The sequence below is a fragment of the Salvia splendens genome, chromosome 10 (genome assembly GCF_004379255.2).
Source record: "Salvia splendens isolate huo1 chromosome 10, SspV2, whole genome shotgun sequence".
NCBI lineage: Eukaryota > Viridiplantae > Streptophyta > Magnoliopsida > Lamiales > Lamiaceae > Salvia > Salvia splendens.
Genome location: NC_056041.1, coordinates 3,641,348 through 3,663,837, shown reverse-complemented (window position 1 = coordinate 3,663,837; position 22,490 = coordinate 3,641,348). Strand labels below are relative to the sequence as shown.

Sequence of the window (22,490 nt, the reverse complement as noted above, 5' to 3'; positions counted from 1 at the left end):
CAGTTTAACCTTTAATATAGTCATTTTTTAATTCTTATGCCGAAATAAATGTCTCAACTACGTTAGAATGGAGGGAATAAAAATCATTTTCATATTTATTTTTGGATAAAATCGAGGTTACAAGTTGTAGATCATATAGAAAAGAGTGAACTACATAAATGGTCCCTGAACTATGCTTTTTGCACACCAATGGTCCCTGAATTTTAAAAATATCGTGGGTAGTCCCTGAACTAAGGTGTAATCACATTTATGGTAGTTTTTCACTATTCATCACAATTTTACACCCAAAATGCCCCCAAGGCATGAAGGGCATTTTGGGACTTTCATATCTAGGTACTGAATTTGATATTTTCTTTATCTCTTTCTCTAGTACTGAATATGATATATTCTTATAGTTTGAGTACTGAATTTGATATTTTCTTTATCACTTTTTCAAACACTTTTAGAAAGTAAAAAATTAAAACAAAAAATAATATAATTATAAATATCATTTGACGTTAAAATATATTTATAATTAGACATTAAATTATAAAAAATAATATGAAATTCTTAAAATATATTAATTATAAAAATTAATATATTTATAATTAGACATTAAATTATAATTCTCTCTATTTTGCTACCCGTTCGAAACCCTACTACGTACTCCAATTTTCTAGCTACTTTTTTTTTTAGTTTTTTGAAATAATTCATATTTTTCACTTTTATACTGTTAAATTTATGTAGTACAATTTTTGTAATTTTTCATTCCCTTTAAAATAATTCAAATGACATATTTTCTTTGTTTTCAAGTTTAGAATTACAATTTTATACTATCAATTCTTAATTTAATTAAACAAAAAGTTTTGGAACAGAACCAAAATATTATACTATTACAATTTATTAATATAAAACTTCGATTACGATACAATTGCAAATCCATTTGATTTGAATAAAATTATTTGAAAGATAAACAATAATATAGGCCCAAATATTTGGTACAGTTTCAGCAGAGTATATTTTGATGCTTAGCTAAAATATTCATTTTTTATAATTAATATATTTTAAGAATTTCATATTATTTTTTATAATTTAATGTCTAATTATAAATATATTTTAACGTCAAATGATATTTATTTTTATAATTATATTATTTTTTGTTTTAATTTTTTACTTTCTAAAAGTGTTTGAAAAAAGTGATAAAGAAAATATCAAATTCAGTACTCAAACTATAAGAATATATCATATTCAGTATTAGAGAAAGAGATAAAGAAAATATCAAATTCAGTACCTATATATGAAAGTCCCAAAATGCCCTTCATGCATTGGGGGCATTTTGGGTGTAAAATTGTGATGAATAGTGAAAAAGTACCTTAAATGTGATTACACCTTAGTTCAGGGACTACCCACGATATTTTTAAAGTCCAGGGACCATTGGTGTGCAAAAGACATAGTTCAGGGACCATTTGCGTAGTTCACTCTTAATTATAAAACTAATATATAAAAGTGAGACTCACATTCCACTAACTTTTTCAACTCACTTTTCATTATATTTCTTAAAACCCGTGCCCGGTCAAAATGTCCCAAATTATGTGGGACGGAGGGAGTATAACATTATATCTTTACCAATAATTTGAATTAGTGTAAAATTCCGTAATATATTAAAAACACTTTATAAAAAAACCCGAAATATATTAAAAAATCTTATATGTATCTAGACATCAAGTTCAAAAATCGCAGAGAAAATCAAAATATAATATGTTAACCAATTAACCCAAAAATAAATATCCTTATTCTTTATAGGGGTTCTTCAAATTTTGCCTTGCGTATTCCATTTCATTTTTTTCAATTTTGAGTTTTAATAGTACTTCAGACTATCGGTGTTCATATATCGGCGCAAATATCTACTTTTCACGCACAAAAAACACGCAACAGGCACTGAGATAGCAACCGAGCTGAAAAACATGTCGTGTTTGCACGATCACAGCTGCGAAGAGTACGATTGCTCCACCGATTGGTCTCTCTACAAACACATCGATCTATCCAAGGTTCCTCTCTCTCTCTCTCTCTCTGCATTGGGTTTACTTGTAAATTCTAATTTTCTGAACATGTGATGTGAGGCTCAGTTGCGCGCGCAGTGTTATGTTTAATGCGGAGAAATTTTGTTGTTTAGAAGTCGATTTAGTGTATTATTTGTGATTGTTGTGTTCAGTGATATGCCAGAATCAACTATCTCGAATTTGTTGATTCGATTTTCTACTATTTCTAAATGTATATAGATCAGCATTTAATCTTGTTGGTTTCTGGGATTACAAAGATAACTACCGGGCGTAATACAACCCAAAAGAAAGGAAAGGAAGAACTGAACTTAAAAATACAACGTATAATCGAAACTACTAAACCAGTGTGATTAGCCGAGTCGAGGAGGCCTCTTCCCGCAAGACGAGATACGCCCCGGTAGTGCTCTTCGGTTTGGCGTGTCGTCCCCAAAGGTAAAACGGCTACGTCTCTATTGATGCAGCACCGCAATCAACAGAGCTCCGGCGAACTGGATGGAGGAGAGGGCAGAGCTTCGACAGAAAAAACTATGCAGGGAGAGGGAGAGAGCGTATGATGCAGAATGCTTTTTGAATTGTGTAGTGATGCATGGAATGGCTGGCCTATTTATAGGCTCAGTCCACTGCAGGGGGTCAACAGCCATGATGGCTGTCATCATGGCAATTCGTAACCGACGTCGGTTACAGACGTGTGGCAGGAGTGTGCCATCCGTGTGTGGAGCGTGTGGATTTCTCACGTGGCAACCGTGACTGTGCCTCGCTTGACGACGTGTCAAGCCACTTGGATTGCTGACTCGGCGGTGGTCCAAAAAGAATAGTTTGGGCCAAGCACCAAGCCCAAAGACCACCCAAAGACCAATTGCCAAGATCCAAGTCCAAGTCCAAGTCCAAGTCCAAGTCCAAGATCGAGATCGAGATCGGGATCGGGATCGAGATCGGGCTCGGGATCGGGCTCGGGCCCGGGCCCGAGGCCCGAGGCCCGCGGCCCGCGCCCGCGACCACGAGCACGAGCACGTGCACGGGCACGGGCTCGGGCTCGGGCGGGCGGGCGGCGGCGGCGCGCGCGTGTGCGCGCGTGTGGGCTCTTTCACCCATCTTGGTCCACTATAATTATTAAGTAACATAAAGTCACTTAATTTATACACATTAAAGATGTGTTAATCCTCCAATGTGGGATAATTAACACTAGTTAATTATTCCCTAAGCTCCATCTCCAAGCTTTAATTAAAAGCTAATTATGCCCAACTTTAATCCACTATTTCTCACTCACCGGAAATCGGATTTGAGAAAGTGAATATACTACATTTACCTACGTAAAATGTAGATCGACGCTATGTCATTTAATTTCACAAAATTAAATGTCTCGTCACATTTATTATTTGGTCAAAATCCATTGACCGGGCATATTTAATCCATGATTTTTTACAATCCCCCACATGAGTGGAAATAGCCGAATGCATATGCATGCAGACACAAGCTCAACCCTCGCGAGGTATATAAGCATAAGGATAGGTAGTTGTTGACTTTGAACCCTCCATAGTCGACACCATCGGATACACAGGCGGCTTAGTAGCGCGATGCTTTGAACTAATCCCCCACGGCGTGCACCGAGACAATGGTGTTAACACTTAAACACCTCAACCTCATCCGTTCTCACGTTTTGTGTCCATTGCGGTCTTGGACACCACTTTGGATTCATAAGTGCGTTTTTTTTTATGAAGCGACCACACTTCGCACTTACGTAGGTGATTCTTAGTCAAGTACCTTGCCATACTTGGTCTCTTTGAGAATTCCATCTCTTTGAGATCCTTAAGAACCATTAAAAGTCATAGACTTAGCCTTTACCACGAGGCAAGTTCTCCAACACTCTATTGCTCTCTAGGGAATAGATATAGTTTGAGTGTTTTTTCCATGAACTCTCATAGCTTAGTTGTCCCTTTGAACCAAGTTCTTGGGATCTCCAGTCATCATGGTTGGGTTACCACTATGACAATTCTTTAGTTTGTGGATTTCAAACCCATTCCCTCTAGCAACTTATTCATTTGATCACGGTTTAACCCTTTGGTTAGCGGATCCGCTAGATTATCTATTGACTTCACATAGTCAATTGTAATCACCCCTGTTGTGATCAAATGTCTCACGGTGTTATGTCGTCGACGTATATGTCGAGACTTACCGTTATAGAAACCATTGTTTGCCCTTCCAATAGCCGCTTGGCTATCGCAGTGAATCAGCACTGGTGGCACTGGCTTAGACCAACATGGAATGTCTTCAAGGAAGTTCTTAAGCCACTCGGCTTCCTCACCAGCCTTATCCAAGGCAATGAACTCCGATTCCATTGTTGATCGGGCTATACAGGTCTGTTTTGTGGATTTCCACGATACAGCACCACCCCCAATAGTAAAGACATATCCACTTGTTGAAAGTGAGTCTCTATTATCGGATATCCAATTGGCATCACAGTACCCTTCAAGCACCGGGGGGTATCTCGAGAAGTGTAGCCCAAGATTTTGAGTGTGTTTTAAATATCTCAAAACCCTCACAAGAGCTCTCCAATGCTCTTTGCTTGGATTGCTCGTGTAACGACTTAACTTGTTCACGGCACAAGCAATGTCAGGTCGAGTGCAATTAGTCAAGTACATAATGCACCCGATGACCCGTGCATACTCTTCTTGTGCAACGGGCTCGCCTTTGTTTTTGCTCAAGTGAACGTCGAGTTCAATTGGAGTCTTAACCGGCGCGCCATCATAGGCTTTGAATTTATTCAATATCTTCTCAACATAATGTGATTGTGTTAAGATGATTCCATCATTCGTTCTTAGAATCTTCATTCCAAGAATTACATCGGCTAGACCCATGTCTTTCATGTCAAAGTTTCTCTTTAACATGGCCTTTGTATCGTTAATTACTTGAGTGTTGCTACCCAAGATTAACATATCATCAACGTAGAGACACACTATAACATGACCGTTATTAGTGCTCTTGATGTAGACACATTTGTCGCACTCGTTGATTTTAAACCCATTTGATAACATCACATTATCAAACTTCAAGTGCCATTGCAATGGCGCTTGTTTCAATCCATATAGGGATTTCACGAGCTTGCATACCTTTTTCTCTTGTCCAGGTACTACAAACCCTTCGGGTTGTTCCATGTAGATTTCGTCTTCTAGTTCACCATTCAGAAACGCGGTCTTTACATCCATTTGATGAATCTCGAGATTGTGCAATGCAGCAATAGCGAGAAGCACCCGGATAGATGTAATCCTTGTTACAGGTGAATAGGTATCGAAGAAGTCATGTCCTTCTTTTTGTTTAAAACCCTTTACTACTAATCGGGCTTTATACTTATCAACTGTTCCATCGGCCTTAAACTTTCTTTTAAGAACCCATTTGCATCCTAAAGGTTTAGCACCTTCGGGCAAATCAACCAACACCCATGTGTGGTTTAGCAAAATTGAATCAATTTCGCTTTGAACAGCTTCTCTCCAATGCAGCCCGTCTGGGCCAGCAAAGGCTACTTTTATCGATGTTGGTTCTTCATCCAACATGAAAGCAATGTAGTCAGGACCAAAAGTTTTTGGTGTTCTGACTCTATTACCACGTCTTAGTACTGTATCTTTTGGATCGGGCCTTGCACGCTTGCGCGATTCAGGTTCCGCATCTGTTGATTTAGAACTAGTGGCTTCTTCTTCCACTTGTTTAGAACTAGTGGCTTCTTCAATTCTTGTCTCAGAATTGGTTGATACTTTTTCCTTATCTTTGCAAGGAAAGGTATTTTCGAGAAATACAGCATTCCTCGACTCAATTGTTGTTCCTACTGTGATAGTCGATATTTCAGACTTGTGAACAACAAATCGATATGCACTACTGTTAAGTGCATATCCAATGAAGATGCAATCAACCGTCTTAGGTCCGATTGTAACTTCTTTGGGCGGAGGAACCATCACCTTTGCCAAACACCCCCACACTTTGAGGTATTTGTAGGATGGCTTCCTTCCCTTCCACAACTCATAAGGAGTAACATCTTTTCCTTTGAGAGGGATTTTATTCAAGATATAGTTTGCTGTCAAAACAGCTTCCCCCCACATGTTATGTGGTAATCCTGAACTGAGTAGCAGTGCATTCATCATCTCTTTTAGAGTTCGATTCTTGCGTTCTGCAACACCATTGGATTGTGGTGAATATGGAGCAGTTGTTTGATGAATTATACCACTTGCGTTGCATAACTCCTCAAACGGGGCTACATATTCGCCTCCTCTATCGCTTCGAATCATTTTGATTTTACAACCAAGTTGATTCTCAACTTCGTTCTTATAATTTTTGAACGCCTCTATTGCTTCATCTTTGCTTCTTAAAAGATAAATGTAGCAATATCTTGTGCAATCATCTATGAAAGTGATAAAGTACTTTTTACCACCTCTAGTTTGCAACATCTTTAAATCACATACATCCGTGTGAATTAATTCAAGGGGTTTTGTGCTTCGTTCAACCGAGTGAAACGGCAACTTAGTCATTTTTGCTTCAAGACAAATTTCACATTTATCTTGGATATCCAATTCATTAGCCTTTAGTAAATCTAAATTTACTAATCTTTTAATGGCTTTTGAATTTACATGTCCCAATCTACAATGCCACAAATTTGAAGACTCAATCAAATAAGAGGAAGTAGATGCTTTATTCTTATTGGCCAATGGCTTCGCAACACTTCGAGTTGCTACACTAAGCTTGAAAAGCCCATCGGTTACATAACCTTTTCCGATGGATTTTCCAAACTTATACAAGACAAACCTATCGGACTCAAATACAAGTTTAAACCCTTTATTAACTAGTATTGATCCTGACACTAGGTTCTTGCGGATGTCCGGGACATGCAGCACATCCTTCAAAGTGATAGTTAGGCCAGACGTCATCATGAGAATCACGTTGCCAACGCCGAGGACTTCTGACGATGCTTGATTCCCCATGTTGATCTTCCTCCCTTCAACAGCAGTGTAGGAGGCAAACTTGCTCCTGTCGGAGCAAACATGAGCAGTAGCGCCGGTGTCGATGTACCAGCCTCCCTTGTTATCAACAAGGTTAACCTCTTCAGTGACCACTGCAATGAGGTCGTTCTCATCCCAGTCCTTGAACTCCTTCTCAACGACGTGGGCTGCCGGCTTCTTCTTCTTGCTGCGGCAGTCTTTGGCAAAGTGGCCCGGTTTGCCACATTTGTAGCAGTCGCCTTCAAACTTCTTTGAAGGCTGCTTTCCCTTCCCTTTGTCGTTTGGACGGTTTGGGCGAGGGCGTTTGTTGGAGGGACCGCCCCGCTCCAACAGGTTGGCTTTGGCTTCATTTGGGGTGAAGCCCTTAGCCTTTTGATCACTTTTGCGCACGTCGGCCTCAATGCGCAACTTCACGATCAAGTCTTCAAGGGTCATCTGCTTTCGCTTGTGCTTGAGATAACTCTTGAAGTCCTTCCAACTTGGAGGGAGCTTGTCAATGATCGTGCACCTTAGGAATTTATCGGGCAAGGTCATCCCTTCAGCCACTAATGAGTGGATGATCATTTGGAGCTCTTGGACTTGCTCCATGATGGGTCGAGAGTCGACCATCTTGTAGTCCATAAACTTGGATGCTACAACCTGTTCAGTCCCTGCAGCATTGTCTATGCTATATTTCTTCTCTAGGCTTTCCCACATTTGTTTAGATGTGGTTACATTGGAGTATACATTATAGAGGCTATCATCTAATGCACTTAAAATAAAGTTTTTACATAGATAATCCCCTTTTCTCCAAGCTTCATAGTCCGCCATGACTTCGAGCCTAGTCTCTTGGTCGCTTGGCGCGGGCGGCTCGTTCTCCGTGAGGAAGTTGGCGACGCCCAATGTTGTCAAGTAGAACAACATCTTCTGGTACCACCGCTTGAAGTCAGATCCTCCAAACTTTGGTGGCTTCTCGGCAGGTGGCATCATTCTTGGTGCCAAAGGTGCCGCAGTTGGTCCTTGGAAGGAACCAATTCCGTTGCCCCCGAAGGAGCCAACAACTTGGTTGGGCATAGAGCCCCCACCATTCATGTTGGGCATAGAGCCCGCCATGGTCGTACCAGCCCCGAAGGGACTAGCACCCGCATGAGACCCGAAGGCCCCAGCATTCGTGTTGATCCCGAAAGATCCAACACTAGTATTGAGCCCGAAGGCACCAACACTCGATCCATTAAAGGATCCGAAGGAACCACTAAAAGTGGAACCAACCGAACCACCAAAGGTGGAACCAGTGGACGCCCCGAAGGGGTTGTCCCAAACCCAAGGGACGGTGGATGAAGCGGCTGGGAAGCCAGAAGTTGGCATCATCGAGGGAATCGATGAAGTGTTGACCGGTCCAGTGGTCGCCATGGTGGAGGGAATGGCGGCGGTGGCGTTGGCAGCAGCAGTGTTGGATTCCGTCGACATCTCCAGCAAAAGGTGTTAATGTTTCGGAAGTTTTAGTTCAGTTTAGAAGTTCAAATTCCTTCAAAGGCAAGCTATCTCGTCTTGCGATTGTTGGTTTCTGGGATTACAAAGATAACTACCGGGCGTAATACAACCCAAAAGAAAGGAAAGGAAGAACTGAACTTAAAAATACAACGTATAATCGAAACTACTAAACCAGTGTGATTAGCCGAGTCGAGGAGGCCTCTTCCCGCAAGACGAGATACGCCCCGGTAGTGCTCTTCGGTTTGGCGTGTCGTCCCCAAAGGTAAAACGGCTACGTCTCTATTGATGCAGCACCGCAATCAACAGAGCTCCGGCGAACTGGATGGAGGAGAGGGCAGAGCTTCGACAGAAAAAACTATGCAGGGAGAGGGAGAGAGCGTATGATGCAGAATGCTTTTTGAATTGTGTAGTGATGCATGGAATGACTGGCCTATTTATAGGCTCAGTCCACTGCAGGGGGTCAACAGCCATGATGGCTGTCATCATGGCAATTCGTAACCGACGTCGGTTACAGACGTGTGGCAGGAGTGTGCCATCCGTGTGGATTTCTCACGTGGCAACCGTGACTGTGCCTCGCTTGACGACGTGTCAAGCCACTTGGATTGCTGACTCGGCGGTGGTCCAAAAAGAATAGTTTGGGCCAAGCACCAAGCCCAAAGACCACCCAAAGACCAATTGCCAAGATCCAAGATCCAAGTCCAAGTCCAAGATCGAGATCGGGATCGGGATCGGGCTCGGGCTCGGGCCCGAGGCCCGAGGCCCGCGGCCCGCGCCCGCGACCACGAGCACGGGCACGGGCACGGGCACGGGCTCGGGCTCGGGCGGGCGGGCGGCGGCGGCGCGCGCGTGTGCGCGCGTGTGGGCTCTTTCACCCATCTTGGTCCACTATAATTATTAAGTAACATAAAGTCACTTAATTTATACACATTAAAGATGTGTTAATCCTCCAATGTGGGATAATTAACACTAGTTAATTATTCCCTAAGCTCCATCTCCAAGCTTTAATTAAAAGCTAATTATGCCCAACTTTAATCCACTATTTCTCACTCACCGGAAATCGGATTTGAGAAAGTGAATATACTACATTTACCTACGTAAAATGTAGATCGACGCTATGTCATTTAATTTCACAAAATTAAATGTCTCGTCACATTTATTATTTGGTCAAAATCCATTGACCGGGCATATTTAATCCATGATTTTTTACAAATCTGTGTTTCCGAAGGTTTCTGCGCTGAATGAGGCTGTTTCTGGAAGTGTGAAGTCGGTGTTCAAAGATTGGGAGCATCGGCTGAACTCTTCAGAGGTACTCCCTAATCTAGTAATCTGATGAGTTTTGGTTACCGATAGGTTTCCATATATTGATGTTTTGAGTTATTGTTTCTGTGGTGAAGTCTGATTGCTATATATTTGTCATGTTTTGCGTTCCCCGCTCCACTGGATTAGTATCACTTTTGGATTAAAAAGTTTTTAGTTGCTATTGATTTACTTTGTTTCTTATCTTCAATAGATGTTGCCTTTTAGTATTGTCATGTATATGGTATCATGAGGTATGGTGGTTGGGACATTTAAATGTCTTCTTTTCTCTTATTGATTGTGTGTGTCGTGTTTGATAGCTAGAAATTACTTCAGCGATTTTGTTTTGAATGCCACAGGGTTACTTGGAAAGCAATGAAGGTGATCCTGAGTTGATAGTCTTTATTCCGTGAGTATAAACTTTCTCTGTTTGATGGATTGAGTGGCGAATGTCCTGTTATTTTTTTCATGAAAGAAATAGTAGTTGATAAGAATTAAGGAATGACTTGTATGTTCATCGTGGAAGCCTCAACTGATAGCAAACTGCATACTCTGCAGTGAAAAATAAAAAATCCATTTAACTATGTGATAGCTCAAAGCTTTGCTTATTTTATTTTATCGAATTTGTTGATGTTCTCAATTCGATGATCTACTATCTGATTGATTTTCATATAGCCAATTTATTTTATTGAAATTTGCTTATATGTTTGTTTAATGTATAGATTTACATCAGATGTTAAGCTAAAGAGCATTTCAATCGTTGGTGGCGCTGATGGGACGAGTCCTGCAAAGATGAGAGCGTGAGTTCTAGTAACTTTTTGCCTTTTCATTTTAAAATGATATAGTTAAGTGTGCTCTTTTACCCTATAATTTGCTGGAATTGTATTGGTGTATTACATTGCTGGATTTTGTCAATTTATCCTTATCACCGTATCTTGCTACCCATTATTTTTGTTGCCTGAATAAGCTGCTTAACCCAGATTCATCAACCGAGAGGGTATTGACTTTTCAGATGCTCAGAATATGCAAGCCGTGCAGGTATGCTGTTACATAAGTTATTTGGTCAGATTTTACTCATAATTCTAGTGTTGACTTTTTTTTTTATCATCTCAGGAGTGGGATTTGGCAGAAAACTTACAAGGAGTTTTGGAGTACCAGACAAGGTGAGGTTTAAATTATACTTTTAGCACCGTGTGCATGTTGTATCGGTATCCGACTGCAATCTTTTCTCAATAAATTTTCTGTAGATCTCTTCACTAATCCGAAGTTTCTGACTCTCTAATAATGTATCAACAGGTATTCGAGATTTCGGAGTGTTGGTAACCTCACGTTGCATTTCCCAGTTAATTTTGGTGGTGATGCAAGTACAACTCAAATACTTAATCATTGGGTTGAAAGGAGAAGCTACTCAGGTATTGTGGTAGCAAAATTTGAATCCGATCTTTGCTGCTCTTTGACGTGATCTAATATAAACCTCATGCAGCTGAAATTGGTGTGTATTTTAATTTTTCTGCTTAATTATTGAATTTGTGTGGTGTTTTATCAGTGAATTGATTAAGATTTATGACCCAATTTCACTCATATTTCATCTTCATATGTGTTGATTTCCATTCAGCAGCTTATGGGGCCTGGTGTGCGCTTCACAGTGTTTAAGTTTAACATGCCGTGTTTCCAGATAGTTTCGAGGAGGTGGATTTAAAGGATGATACTGATCTTGTAAAATCTAGAATTCCTGTTGTGATAAAGGAATTGTGAGTAACTACTTTCCGTCTATGCCTTGTTCATGATGCACACCCCAAAGTCGGGTAGGTCCAAATTGTTGTGGTCTGCACCGTCACCACCAATGCCCGTTGGTTCTTCTACTATGACCTGGACTTGTTGCGCTGCTTTGGAGTCAAGGTGATTATTCCCCACGATAGTCCCGTTACGTGATGGCACGATATTCATCTGCGGGGGCACTCCTCAACTAAAAAGTTGGATTGAGATCTACAACTCGCAGAAAGGCGAGTTTGACCGGAGGAACGCTCCTAAGCTGCTCTTTGACTTTAGTCCCTTCTCATTGGTTGGCTTTGAGTTGACGAACGATTTGGTTATGCTGTTCTTCCCTAAGCTTTACTTAACAACAGGAATCAGCGTATCAACTCTTCTCTTGTACAACGTGGAAATTGACCACTGGGAAGTCTTCAATGTGGAACTCCCCAAATCTGAACGCTATTCCTTGGAGCAGAAGAAGTGGATATATGTGGGGGGAGGCATCCTATTCCTTATCGACCAAGCATCTGGTTGGTTTGTCTACCATCTCAAAGCCAAAAAAGTGGTGGCGAAGGTGGACGTGATGGTTGAGGATAAGGGAGAGTGATGCAAGCTTTGTACCTCGGCAACAATGATCAAAATACTAGTTGGATCTTCCACATATTCGTGGAAGAGGAGACTCAAACTAGAATTCGTTATGCCAAGGTCAAAGTTTCCCAAGCGGATTACACTGCTACAGTTCAGCTGAGCTGTAATCTGGGATTTGGTTTCTATAACGACATTTATGTGTGAGCCCCTTGTTCGTTAGGATCTATATGGTTTGAATTGAATCTGGAATTTCTTTATAACTAGAATTGAAATGCTCATTTTTGTATGCAGCATTGGCGATGAAGGGAGCTGCGAAGGAGGACCCGTTGAAAGAGAAAGAGGAGAAGGATCAGAAGTGAATGAAAGCATGAAAAGGAGGAGGATCAGTAGGGAATGAAAGCAAAGCATGCTTCTTGCACATTGAAGATGATGAACTAACCTACCGTATGTGCTTGTGTAGTTCAATTTAGTTTTGTTTTTTTTGGATTGACCAATGGTGTAATTGTTGTTTAGTAAGATGGTTGTGATTGAATTCGAGGCATCATGTTGAATGTCGCTTGTGTTTATGCATTTGTTCTTTAATGCATTGCGTGCAGTCTTCTTATCTGTTCCTCAACTCTTCCATCCCTCTTCCACCAAATTACAAAAATATGTTAAGGGATGGAAGAGTTGAGGAACAGATAAGAAGACTGCACGCAATGCATTAAAGAACAAATGCACAAACACAAGCGACATTCAACATGATGCCTCGAATTCAATCACAACCATTTTACTAAACAACAATTACACCATTAGTCAATCCAAACAAAACAAAACTAAATTGAACTACACAAGCACATACGGTAGGTTAGTTCATCATCTTCAATGTGCAAGAAGCATGCTTTGCTTTCATTCCCTACTGATCCTCCTCCTTTTCATGCTTTCATTCACTTCTGATCCTTCTCCTCTTTCTCTTTCAACGGGTCCTCCTTCGCAGCTCCCTTCATCGGCAATGCTGCATACAAAAATGAGCATTTCAATTCTAGTTATAAAGAAATTCCAGATTCAATTCAAACCATATAGATCCTAACGAACAAGGGGCTCACACATAAATGTCGTTATAGAAACTAAATCCCAGATTACAGCTCAACTGAACTGTAGCAGTGTAATCCGCTTGGGAAACTTCGATCTTGGCATAACGAATTCTAGTTTGAGTCTCCTCTTCCACGAATATGTGGAAGATCCAACTAGTATTTTGATCATTGTTGTCGAGGTACAAAGCTTGCATCACTTTTCCTTCCTTATCCTCAACCATCACGTCCACCTTCGCCACCACTTTTTTGGCTTTGAGATGGTAGACAAACCAACCAGATGCTTGGTCGATAAGGAATAGGATGCCTCCCCCCACATATATCCACTTCCTCTGCTCCAAGGAATAGCGTTCAGATTTGGGGAGTTCCACATTGAAGACTTCCCCGTGGTCAATTTCCACATTGTACAAGAGAAGAGTTGATACGCTGATTCCTGTTGTTAAGTAAAGCTTAGGGAAGAACAGCATAACCAAATCGTTCGTCAACTCAAAGCCAGCCGATGAGAAGGGACTAAAGTCAAAGAGCAGCTTAGGAGCGTTCCTCCGGTCAAACTCGCCTTTCTGCGGGTCGTAGATCTCAATCCAACTTTTTAGTTGAGGAGTGCCCCCGCAGATTAATATCCTGCCATCACGTAACGGGACTATCGTGGGGAATAATCGCCTTGACTCCAAAGCAGCGCAACAAGTCCAGGTCATAGTAGAAGAACCAACGGGCATTGGTGGTGACGGTGCAGACCACAACAATTTGGACCTACCCGACTTTGGGGTGTGCATCATGAACAAGGCACCACCGACACGGCATAATTCAGGCATAGACGGAAAGTAGTTACTCACAATTCCTTTATCACAACAAACAACAGGAATTCCAGATTTTACAAGATCAGTATCATCCTTTAAATCCACCTCCTCGAAACTATCTGGAAACACGGCATGTTAAACTTAAACACTGTGAAGCGCACACCAGGCCCCATAAGCTACTGAATGGAAATCAACACATATGAAGATGAAATATGAGTGAAATTGGGTCATAAATCTTAATCAATTCACTGATAAAACACCACACAAATTCAATAATTAAGCAGACAAAATTAAAATACACACCAATTTCCATTCACTAACCACACCATTTCCTTTCTATTTACCACTACCAATCATCAATTACTTTCAACTTTCCATCTTCAACAACAAATTTCCACAATAATGCAGCAAAAGGGGAAGAGAAGGATTGAAAACTTAACCTTCTAAGCTGGAATGGTCGACTGAGAGTATGAATGGAGATTTGGGTATAAGCTGAATGCGAAGGGTTATAGTGTTCGAGATTGAATTAATTACTAGCAATAAATAATATATGTCCTGACAAGGTGCTGTGAAATAATGGAACGGCATTACTTTATATCACTTACTAATCACACAAAATGCAGTATATTACCTATACTGATATCTGGTGCAAAATGATGCTACTGTGTGATTATCAGAGTTCAAACAATGCATATAATTACGCCTCAACTGTGGAATAAATTGTTTAACTCACTGGAATTCTATCCGGATATTTCTCTCTAATGCGACCGGACTCTGCCTGTCTTTTCTCTGCAGTAATAGACACCAAAAAAATGACTGATAAGCGATGAATACCGGAGTTATTCTTATGAAGACACCAAAGCTTAGCAGCAATAAAATGAATACATATTGAACCTAATCTCAATCTCAATCAGAACATGAACCAGAAGCAGTTAAGTTCATTCCAGAATTCAATCTCAATCAGAACATGAACCAGTAGTAATAACCTAGCTTGTGAAAAATGTAATCTCTTGACTTTCAACAATAGGACTTCTACTTAAAGGAAATCAAAAGATAATAAAGAAAAAACTAGCATCATGATCACTTCAGTACTTGTAAATCCATATGCATCCCTATGACTTTCCATATCATCACATCACACTATCCTTCACATTAATCAACACCACAGATATTCCATCTCATACAGAAACAGTCACACCTCATTCACTCCAACTCCAATTTGGTGGTCAAAAGCAAGCAATCACACATAGGCATCATCTCACATTGCAAAAAAAACCACACAAATTCAGAATTGCATGCACACAAGCCATAAGATAATCACACTCCAGCTCCATCCAACACAAACATGAATGATGGAAGAACACAAGAGAAATCCGTCCAACACAAATAAGTCGCCGGAACAGTCAACCACGAAGAAAAATCCGTCCACCAGTCAATGCATTCAATCCGTCCACCAGTCAATGCATTCAACTCAAACTCCTAATTAAAAAAAAACAGACGATCGTGTACAGCATTGACAACAAACCGCAATTTATCGCGATTAAGAAACAACACAAGAGAAATGCTGAAACAGAAAATCAAGCTCATCTATCTGCCGCGTAGAAAAAAAAATTGAACACATCAGAAACATTGCTTTGGCTCCTCACCTAATGCTTTACTTGGTTCCCCTCGGCTCGGCGATTTCTCCTAAACGCCAACAGATTGGATGAAGAATTAGAGAAAGAAGGGAGATTTAGGGTTTTTTGGGAGAGAGAGGGGGTTGTGAAATTTGACAGAGTGGCGGTGAGATTTTCACATTTAATTCAAAGTGGCGGTGAAATTGAAATTTCAGCCCATAGTTTTAGTGACCCAAAATACAAAATGAACCTTTTAAAGCAAAATATTTAACTAATATCAGTATTTTTCTTTGTTTATATAGAAACTTATATACATTATTTAAGGATTCGCCCATTTACAATCAAAACTTTAAATAATCTATTGTGCTAATTGCTAAAATCTCTATCTATATTTCTTTCTGCCTCATATATATAACTATTCGGGCATACTTATTAAGTAGTGTAGTGCATGCTTGATCTTTTTGACTCGCGAGTAAAAATTTAGTAGACTAGACATACCAACTTGTGAGTAAAAATTTAGTAGACTGGACATACCAAATTGGCATGATGATATGGTATGTCATACTAATAATTAATTGACAATTGCAAGGTCCACTTCATATTATGGAACGAAATAAATGTACTTCCAAAATATAGTATGATTTAGACTTCCTAAGTATAATATTTAACCATTTATGAACTTTTATTTATACTACGCATAGGCGCATAGCTGCTACTTTATTTTTCAAGATAACATATAATAATTCATGTAATTAATGATGTGCAATAATAAAATAAAATAAGAGCTAAACAAAGTTAAGTGATGATTATGTTTGATGATTTTTTGCATACATAAAATATATATAATGAAAATGAAGGTGATAAATTTAAGTTAAGATCATATTTATTATGTCTCATTTTTAGCATATTTATATATAATAAGAAAAATAAGTCATTAAATTGAAAAGATGGTTACAAATAAAAATACGCATATAAATTAGGGATATATAGCCGGAATTTTTTCACTGGTGGGAAATAACTAACCCAGAGTAAAGTTCGTGATATTATTTGTTAATTTCAAAGTTCGTGGGAAAAATTCAACTTTTTAAAAGTTCCATGATATTAGGCGTCAATCCCTATAAATTATAGGAATATAGTACGAGTTTATAATATATGTATAGGAGATCCAAATTTTTGGATAGTTTCCATATTTGAGGATATAGTTTTTTCATATATCTAGTTGGAAATAAGATTTTTTTTATAATGTCATTTGTCAATTAATTATTAGTGTGACATACCTGATACCACATCACCATGCCAACTTGGTATGCTTAGTCCACTAAATTTTTAGTCGATAACTATTGACATTTTTGTGTTATGTTTTGATAATAGTGAAATACGAAATATAAAGGAGAAATTGAGTTCTCCATATTTCGAGTTTCGTCCTCCTAATATTGATAATTTGACAATTTTTTCTTATAAAAATTAATTGGCAGGGATCCGAGCCCCTCCTATCTTGAAGAGGAACAAGTATGACATCTCTCATATAAAGAGTGGTATTAATATTTTAAACATTATCATCTTACCACCTAATTGTCGCTGAAAGCATTATTAACTAACTAAATACTTTACAAAATTATGTAGCGTGAAACACCAACCAATTCTCTAATTGTAACATATAGTACTACTTAATATCCAACAATACAACAATATTTTAACACTAGGACTATATAACCTTCGAAGTCACTTGTTAGATAAGACATAACAACCTCAATGTCACCTAATATCCCACCTAATTAACACACCATCAACCAATCATTATAAGTTAGCATGTCCCAATCAACCCACAACAACTCACTGCTTCAACTCAAACACTAAATAATGCAAAACCAAAAATCACCCATAAAAATCATATCCTTCTTGTTTCCCCACCAATTCATCTACAAACTCCCACCTTCAAATATCCTCCCACTTTTTCAATTACTTGATTTTGGTCCAATTTAACCACTAGACATGAGAGGTAAACCATACTACCCTTACAATCTCAAGACAATCTTGATATGTTTCTTCTTCCTCCTCTTCCTCTTCTTGATCCTCCGATCAACATTCCCCTACCCCCAACCCACCTTCCCTCTCCAACTCCCCACCATCATGCACCAAAATCCCACCTTCCCTAGCCCATTCACTAGTCCACTATGCAACCCTCAACTTCTCCCCACAACAAACACTAAAAGAAATCTCCATTTCCCTCAAAATCCTCCAAAAAAATCCCCATGCAACTTCCTAGTCTTCGGATTGGGCAACGACAACTTGATGTGGACATCCCTCAACTACGGAGGCCGGACCGTCTTCCTAGAATAGGACAAGGAGTGGCTCGCGCAAATCAAGGCGCAAATCCCGTCCCTCGAGGCATGCCACGTGACCTATGACACAAAAGTGTCCCAGGCCGACGAGCTTCTGGAGGTAGCCTACATAGAAGAATGTAGGGTCGTGAGTGACCCTAGATTCTCCAAGTGCCAGCTAGCGCTGTCTGGATTTCCGAGTGAGGTTTACGACGTGGAGTGGGACCTGATCATGGAGGACGCCCCGACCGGGTACTTTGATGGGGCGCCCGGGCGCGATCTACATGGCCGGCTTGATGGCGAGGAATAGAGAGAGTGGGGAGAGTGATGTATTTGTGCATGATGTGGATAGGGTTGTGGAAGATAGGTTTTCAAAGGAATTGTTGTGTGAGGGATACTTGGTTGAGCAAGAAGGCAGAATTAGGCATTTCAATATCCCTATTCGGGGAGACTTTTTTGTCCATAGACATAAACATACATGTACACGGTCACACTATTATATATACGTGTGTGACAAACTATGCACCTCCTATACTATGTGTTTCTTATTTTTTTATTTTTTGAATTTATGGATTCGTATTGATTGTACTATATTTTCTGATTATATATCATGAAATTATTGAAGTATAGCATATTCATCATTTTAATTATGGAATGCCTGTTTCAAAGTTATTACATTTTCCAACCTGTTTTGATTTCATTGGAAGGATTAATTAGTAATTGAACATATCATGATTTTTAGGGATTTTATCATTTTTATTTTAACCTTTATATTCTGTCCCAATTTGTAGCAATTAATTAATGTGTTAACTATATTCCAATATCCCAACTTATTTCCAACTCATTTTCATAATTTTGTCAATTTTATCATCAGAATCACTTGAACGATTTAGTTGTGCCATGATGCAAATTGATAATAGTACTATATTGCTATTTTATTTTAGAAATATAAAACAAGTTTAAAAATGAGGATAAATAAGCTGAGAGGCAATCCTAAATTATGAAGAACCTGAAGGGCAAATTTGCAAAAATGTCTGAGAGAACACTAAACGGCGTCGTATGAGTATAATCCTCATCACTATTCTATCCACTCTTGGTTTTATCTTCTTCTTCTTCTTCTTCAAATTCACGACTGCACAAACCAGAGAAACGAACAGCTGTAATCAATCGCAATCATGGCGCAAAAGAAGAAAGAGCTGCTGTCATCAGCGCTATGGAGGATGGGCCCACAAGAAGAAGACAAATTCAAGGACGCTAAGTTGAAGGTCACGTCACAGCCCGGTGCAACACCCAAAATGCACGTCCCCGGCAAGAAAACGTTCGGCTCCAAAAACGACACCGTTGGGGAGGATTCTCTCACTGAAATCGACCCTGAACTTCGCTACAGCAATTTCCAGGTGAATTGAAATCTTATCCATTTTTATGTTATGATTGTTCAACTAGATTTGTGTGCATTTTGCAATCTCTCCTCTGATTTTAGGTCTGTGTTTTGGGGATTAGGTTTTTATTTAAGTAAAGAGTGAGTTATAGCAATGCGCTCGAGGTGTTTGAGAGAATGCCTCTTATATGTTTGAGAGCAGCTAAGAATGTTAACTAGTTTTTGATGAAAATGTGTTTCCAGAGATGTTTAACATTGAAAATGGTCTCCATTGATGTTGATAAGGTCTCATTTGCTTTAGTTTTTGGAGGAGTGAGTGTGAGTTATCAAAGTAGTAATTTTTTGATCGGAATTCATGACTCTAATCAGCTAAGAAATGAAAATCTAGTTTTTACAATAATTTGTTGCCAAGATGTTTGATGTTGAAGATGCTCTTCATTGATGATGCTAAAGTCTCATTTGCTTTTGTTTTTTGTTTTTTGTTTTTTGGAGGAGTGAAAGATTAGTAGATTAATTATGCTTCAATATGCTTGCTTTTTAATGCCAATTGTTGTGATGTTCCTGGTGAAAATCAGTAACGACTCCCTTGTGCTTTTGCAGTTCCTTCAAAACGTCTTCAGCATTGATACGATTGTGAAGCCCCTTCCTCCAACAATGGCATACAATGTCTCGCGCAATTTATCCTTCTTCACAAGGATCTTCACACAGTTCTTTGGTGAGTCGAGTCTTCTTCACACTATCACCTTTCCTAGTTCTATTGCATTTGTTTGATGCATCTATCGCGATTGAAATGATTCATGATTAATCCCGTCTGACTCCTTAAACCATAGCGAAAGCATGAGAGGGAAGAAAAAACTATGATGGCTTTAACTGTTTTTTTAGTTACAATTCACACCTCACATATTGGATTACTCAAATCCCGACCTAATGGTTGGAGGGGAAGCTTCATATCAATTGAGTCATGTTTCGTCATGTTTTTAACTTCGTGCCATTTTCTTGAGCAGATCCCGATGGTATAGCGGATGCACAGAATCGCTTGGATTAGGTCAGGAGGAGAAAGCTCGCAAGGTTCGTTAAAACAACAATACGTTTTTTGGTAGAATGCTTGGTCATAGATAGGGCTCTTGTTTACTTGTGCTCATCTGAATTTTTGTACAATTGCTTCAGTTTCAAGGAGTTTTTTGTATTTTAAATGATCAGAGACTCATGAATCTGAGCCCCCATATATCTAAATCAATTGTTTATTTTTAAATGATAATTGAGTATGATTTTTGCAAATTTGGTAAGAAAATATGTGTAACGCTGTCCTCCTGAACTTATATGATAGTATTAAAACACAATAAAGCGCTTCTTAGTTGGCAAAACACGAATATATTGGAGTTCAAGAACCACATGGCACATTCAATTGTGAACTCCTTTTCGTCTTAAAACGAAGCGAAAATGTCTAAAACCACGCATTCATTAATAAGAAATCAATTAAGCTAGTACTTAACAAATATGACAAAGATAGAAACAACCATCTTCTCTTCTTACAAAACCCACAAATTAATAAGCCATAGAGCCCTAAAATTGCGAGCAAGTTGCTCTATATTATACGGATAAGCCACATCATTGCTCCCATAGCAAGAAACACTCAGAGTTGCCTCTATTTTGAACTTCACTTTTAGAGAAGCTGTGGAAGATGTTGAATTTAATGTGAGTTAGTTATTTAGTTAGTTAGAAATTAGAATGAGACTCAACTATTGAAATTATTTTTACTGAGATCAAATTTTACTTTTGACAGGATATCTGATTCCAAAAGGGTGGAAGGTGCTGCCACTTTTCAGAAACATCCACCACAATCCATAAAATTTCCCTGAGCCAGAGAAGTTTGATCCTTCAAGATTTGAGGTAAACATTGAGGCCCCACAAGCTGTTCATTCATGTAAAAAAGATATTATTTGTTTCAAGATTGCGTTTTTTTGAATATTTTCACTGAAAAAAGAGTATTTTGTGTTGATATGCAGGCTCCTGTGAGGCCCAATACATTCATCCCATTTGGCAGTGGGGTCCACTCATGCCCAGGGAATGAGCTTGCCAAGCTGGAGATCTTGTTGAAATTTTTGCAGGTATTCTATGATGGCCCCACAGAATGGAGTTCAGTATGGACCCTTCCCTCTTCCCCAGAATGGTCTGCCAATTAAAATATCTCTCAAAAAATGAGTCCAAATGCAAAGCATGTTTCCTGCCAAGTGGGAGACTAGTAATAAAGAGACACCACCTTTTTCTGTTGCCTTTGATCAAGAAATGGAGGCAGCCCACAGTTAGAGAGAATTGTATATAAAGAATTTCAAGAAACTGATAAAAATATTTATTCACATTTCTCTGTTGCCTTTGATCAAGAAATGGAGGCAGCCCACAGTTAAAGAGAATTGTAGATAAAGAATTTCAAGAAACTGATAAAAATATTTATTCACATTTCTTCTACAGGGATAAAAATAATTATAATAAGTAGCTATATAACTAGACAAATTCTTTGTATTTTAGCTCTTTTGCTATGCGAAGAAGTCCGCAAGGCAATCAATGAAAATCTATAGTCTCAGTTTTGGCAAACACCTCAAATTCTTGATTTCATGTTTTTATACTATTTGTTGGGATTTATACTTCAACATGTTAGAATTGTTTGCATGACTAAGTTGAAAATCAAAGTAAACCGTTGCTAAAGTGTTATCTTTTGATTAGATATTCAAAGATTGAAATGTTGTAGACATTGTGCTCGAGTCGCAATTGACAGCATAACTATGTGGCCACTTCAAATTCAACACATGACCAACTAAACTGAATATAGGACATAATGTCATGTCATATCCAGCTTGGATCCATCACTATTGTGAAATATGGGAATGGATATACCACATATACGTGTATTTAAAATGTTCCATTCTTCTCCACAGAAATTAAGAAAAATGAAGAAATATTCCATACTATACAATTATATAATATACTTATCATTTGTGGCAGTATCTTAGAAAATAATCATATAGGACTTATTATAGAATTCAGTTTTTATTACTCTAGTAACATATAGATATTGTGTGTATTTTCTGGAATAACATTAACTTCAATTTGGAGTCTAACAAAATTCATACTGTTTTTATGTAACGTGATATAAGCAATAAACATAGACACTCTAAATTGCAAG

The 22,490-nt window shown here is 38.9% G+C and overlaps 3 protein-coding genes, 1 long non-coding RNA gene and 1 pseudogene across 6 annotated transcripts; 3 read left to right on the top strand and 2 right to left on the bottom strand.

The window, feature by feature from the left end:
- Positions 1-1,689: 1,689 nt before the first annotated feature.
- Positions 1,690-14,781, top strand: LOC121751272 (PITH domain-containing protein 1-like). 2 transcript variants are annotated; one of them, XM_042145988.1, is made up of 8 exons: positions 1,690-2,027; positions 9,717-9,797; positions 10,147-10,196; positions 10,510-10,587; positions 10,768-10,825; positions 10,901-10,950; positions 11,084-11,199; positions 14,403-14,781. In XM_042145988.1, the coding sequence occupies exons 1-8, from the start codon at positions 1,944-1,946 to the stop codon at positions 14,423-14,425; spliced, it is 540 nt and encodes a 179-aa protein (XP_042001922.1). In that variant the 5' UTR covers positions 1,690-1,943; the 3' UTR covers positions 14,426-14,781. The 2 variants fall into 2 exon arrangements, with proteins under 2 accessions (XP_042001922.1, XP_042001921.1); XM_042145987.1 differs by lacking the exon at positions 14,403-14,781 and having other exon boundaries at positions 11,084-11,498.
- On the bottom strand, positions 10,472-11,076 carry LOC121751277. Its single transcript, XR_006040045.1, has 3 exons — positions 10,926-11,076; positions 10,651-10,830; positions 10,472-10,571 (listed from the first exon to the last, which is right to left on the bottom strand). It is a non-coding gene; the product is annotated as an uncharacterized LOC121751277 (long non-coding RNA).
- LOC121751270 lies at positions 12,881-15,812 on the bottom strand. The gene is made up of 4 exons (XM_042145986.1): positions 15,641-15,812; positions 14,728-14,783; positions 13,213-14,035; positions 12,881-13,121 (listed from the first exon to the last, which is right to left on the bottom strand). Exons 3-4 carry the CDS (start codon positions 14,007-14,009, stop codon positions 13,016-13,018), a joined length of 903 nt encoding a protein of 300 aa, XP_042001920.1. The 5' UTR covers positions 14,010-14,035; positions 14,728-14,783; positions 15,641-15,812; the 3' UTR covers positions 12,881-13,015.
- Positions 15,813-17,423: 1,611 nt separating this feature from the next.
- Positions 17,424-18,522, top strand: LOC121751271 (annotated as a pseudogene).
- Positions 18,523-19,014: 492 nt separating this feature from the next.
- Positions 19,015-21,901, top strand: LOC121751276. Of its 2 annotated transcripts, XR_006040044.1 has the most exons (5): positions 19,015-19,328; positions 19,910-20,024; positions 20,314-20,377; positions 21,093-21,199; positions 21,316-21,901. XR_006040044.1 is itself a non-coding variant. In XM_042145993.1 (3 exons), the coding sequence occupies exons 1-3, from the start codon at positions 19,107-19,109 to the stop codon at positions 20,352-20,354; spliced, it is 378 nt and encodes a 125-aa protein (XP_042001927.1). In that variant the 5' UTR covers positions 19,015-19,106; the 3' UTR covers positions 20,355-20,561. The 2 variants fall into 2 exon arrangements, 1 of the variants encoding a protein (XP_042001927.1); XM_042145993.1 differs by lacking the exons at positions 21,093-21,199; positions 21,316-21,901 and having other exon boundaries at positions 20,314-20,561.
- The last annotated feature ends 589 nt before the right edge of the window (positions 21,902-22,490 follow it).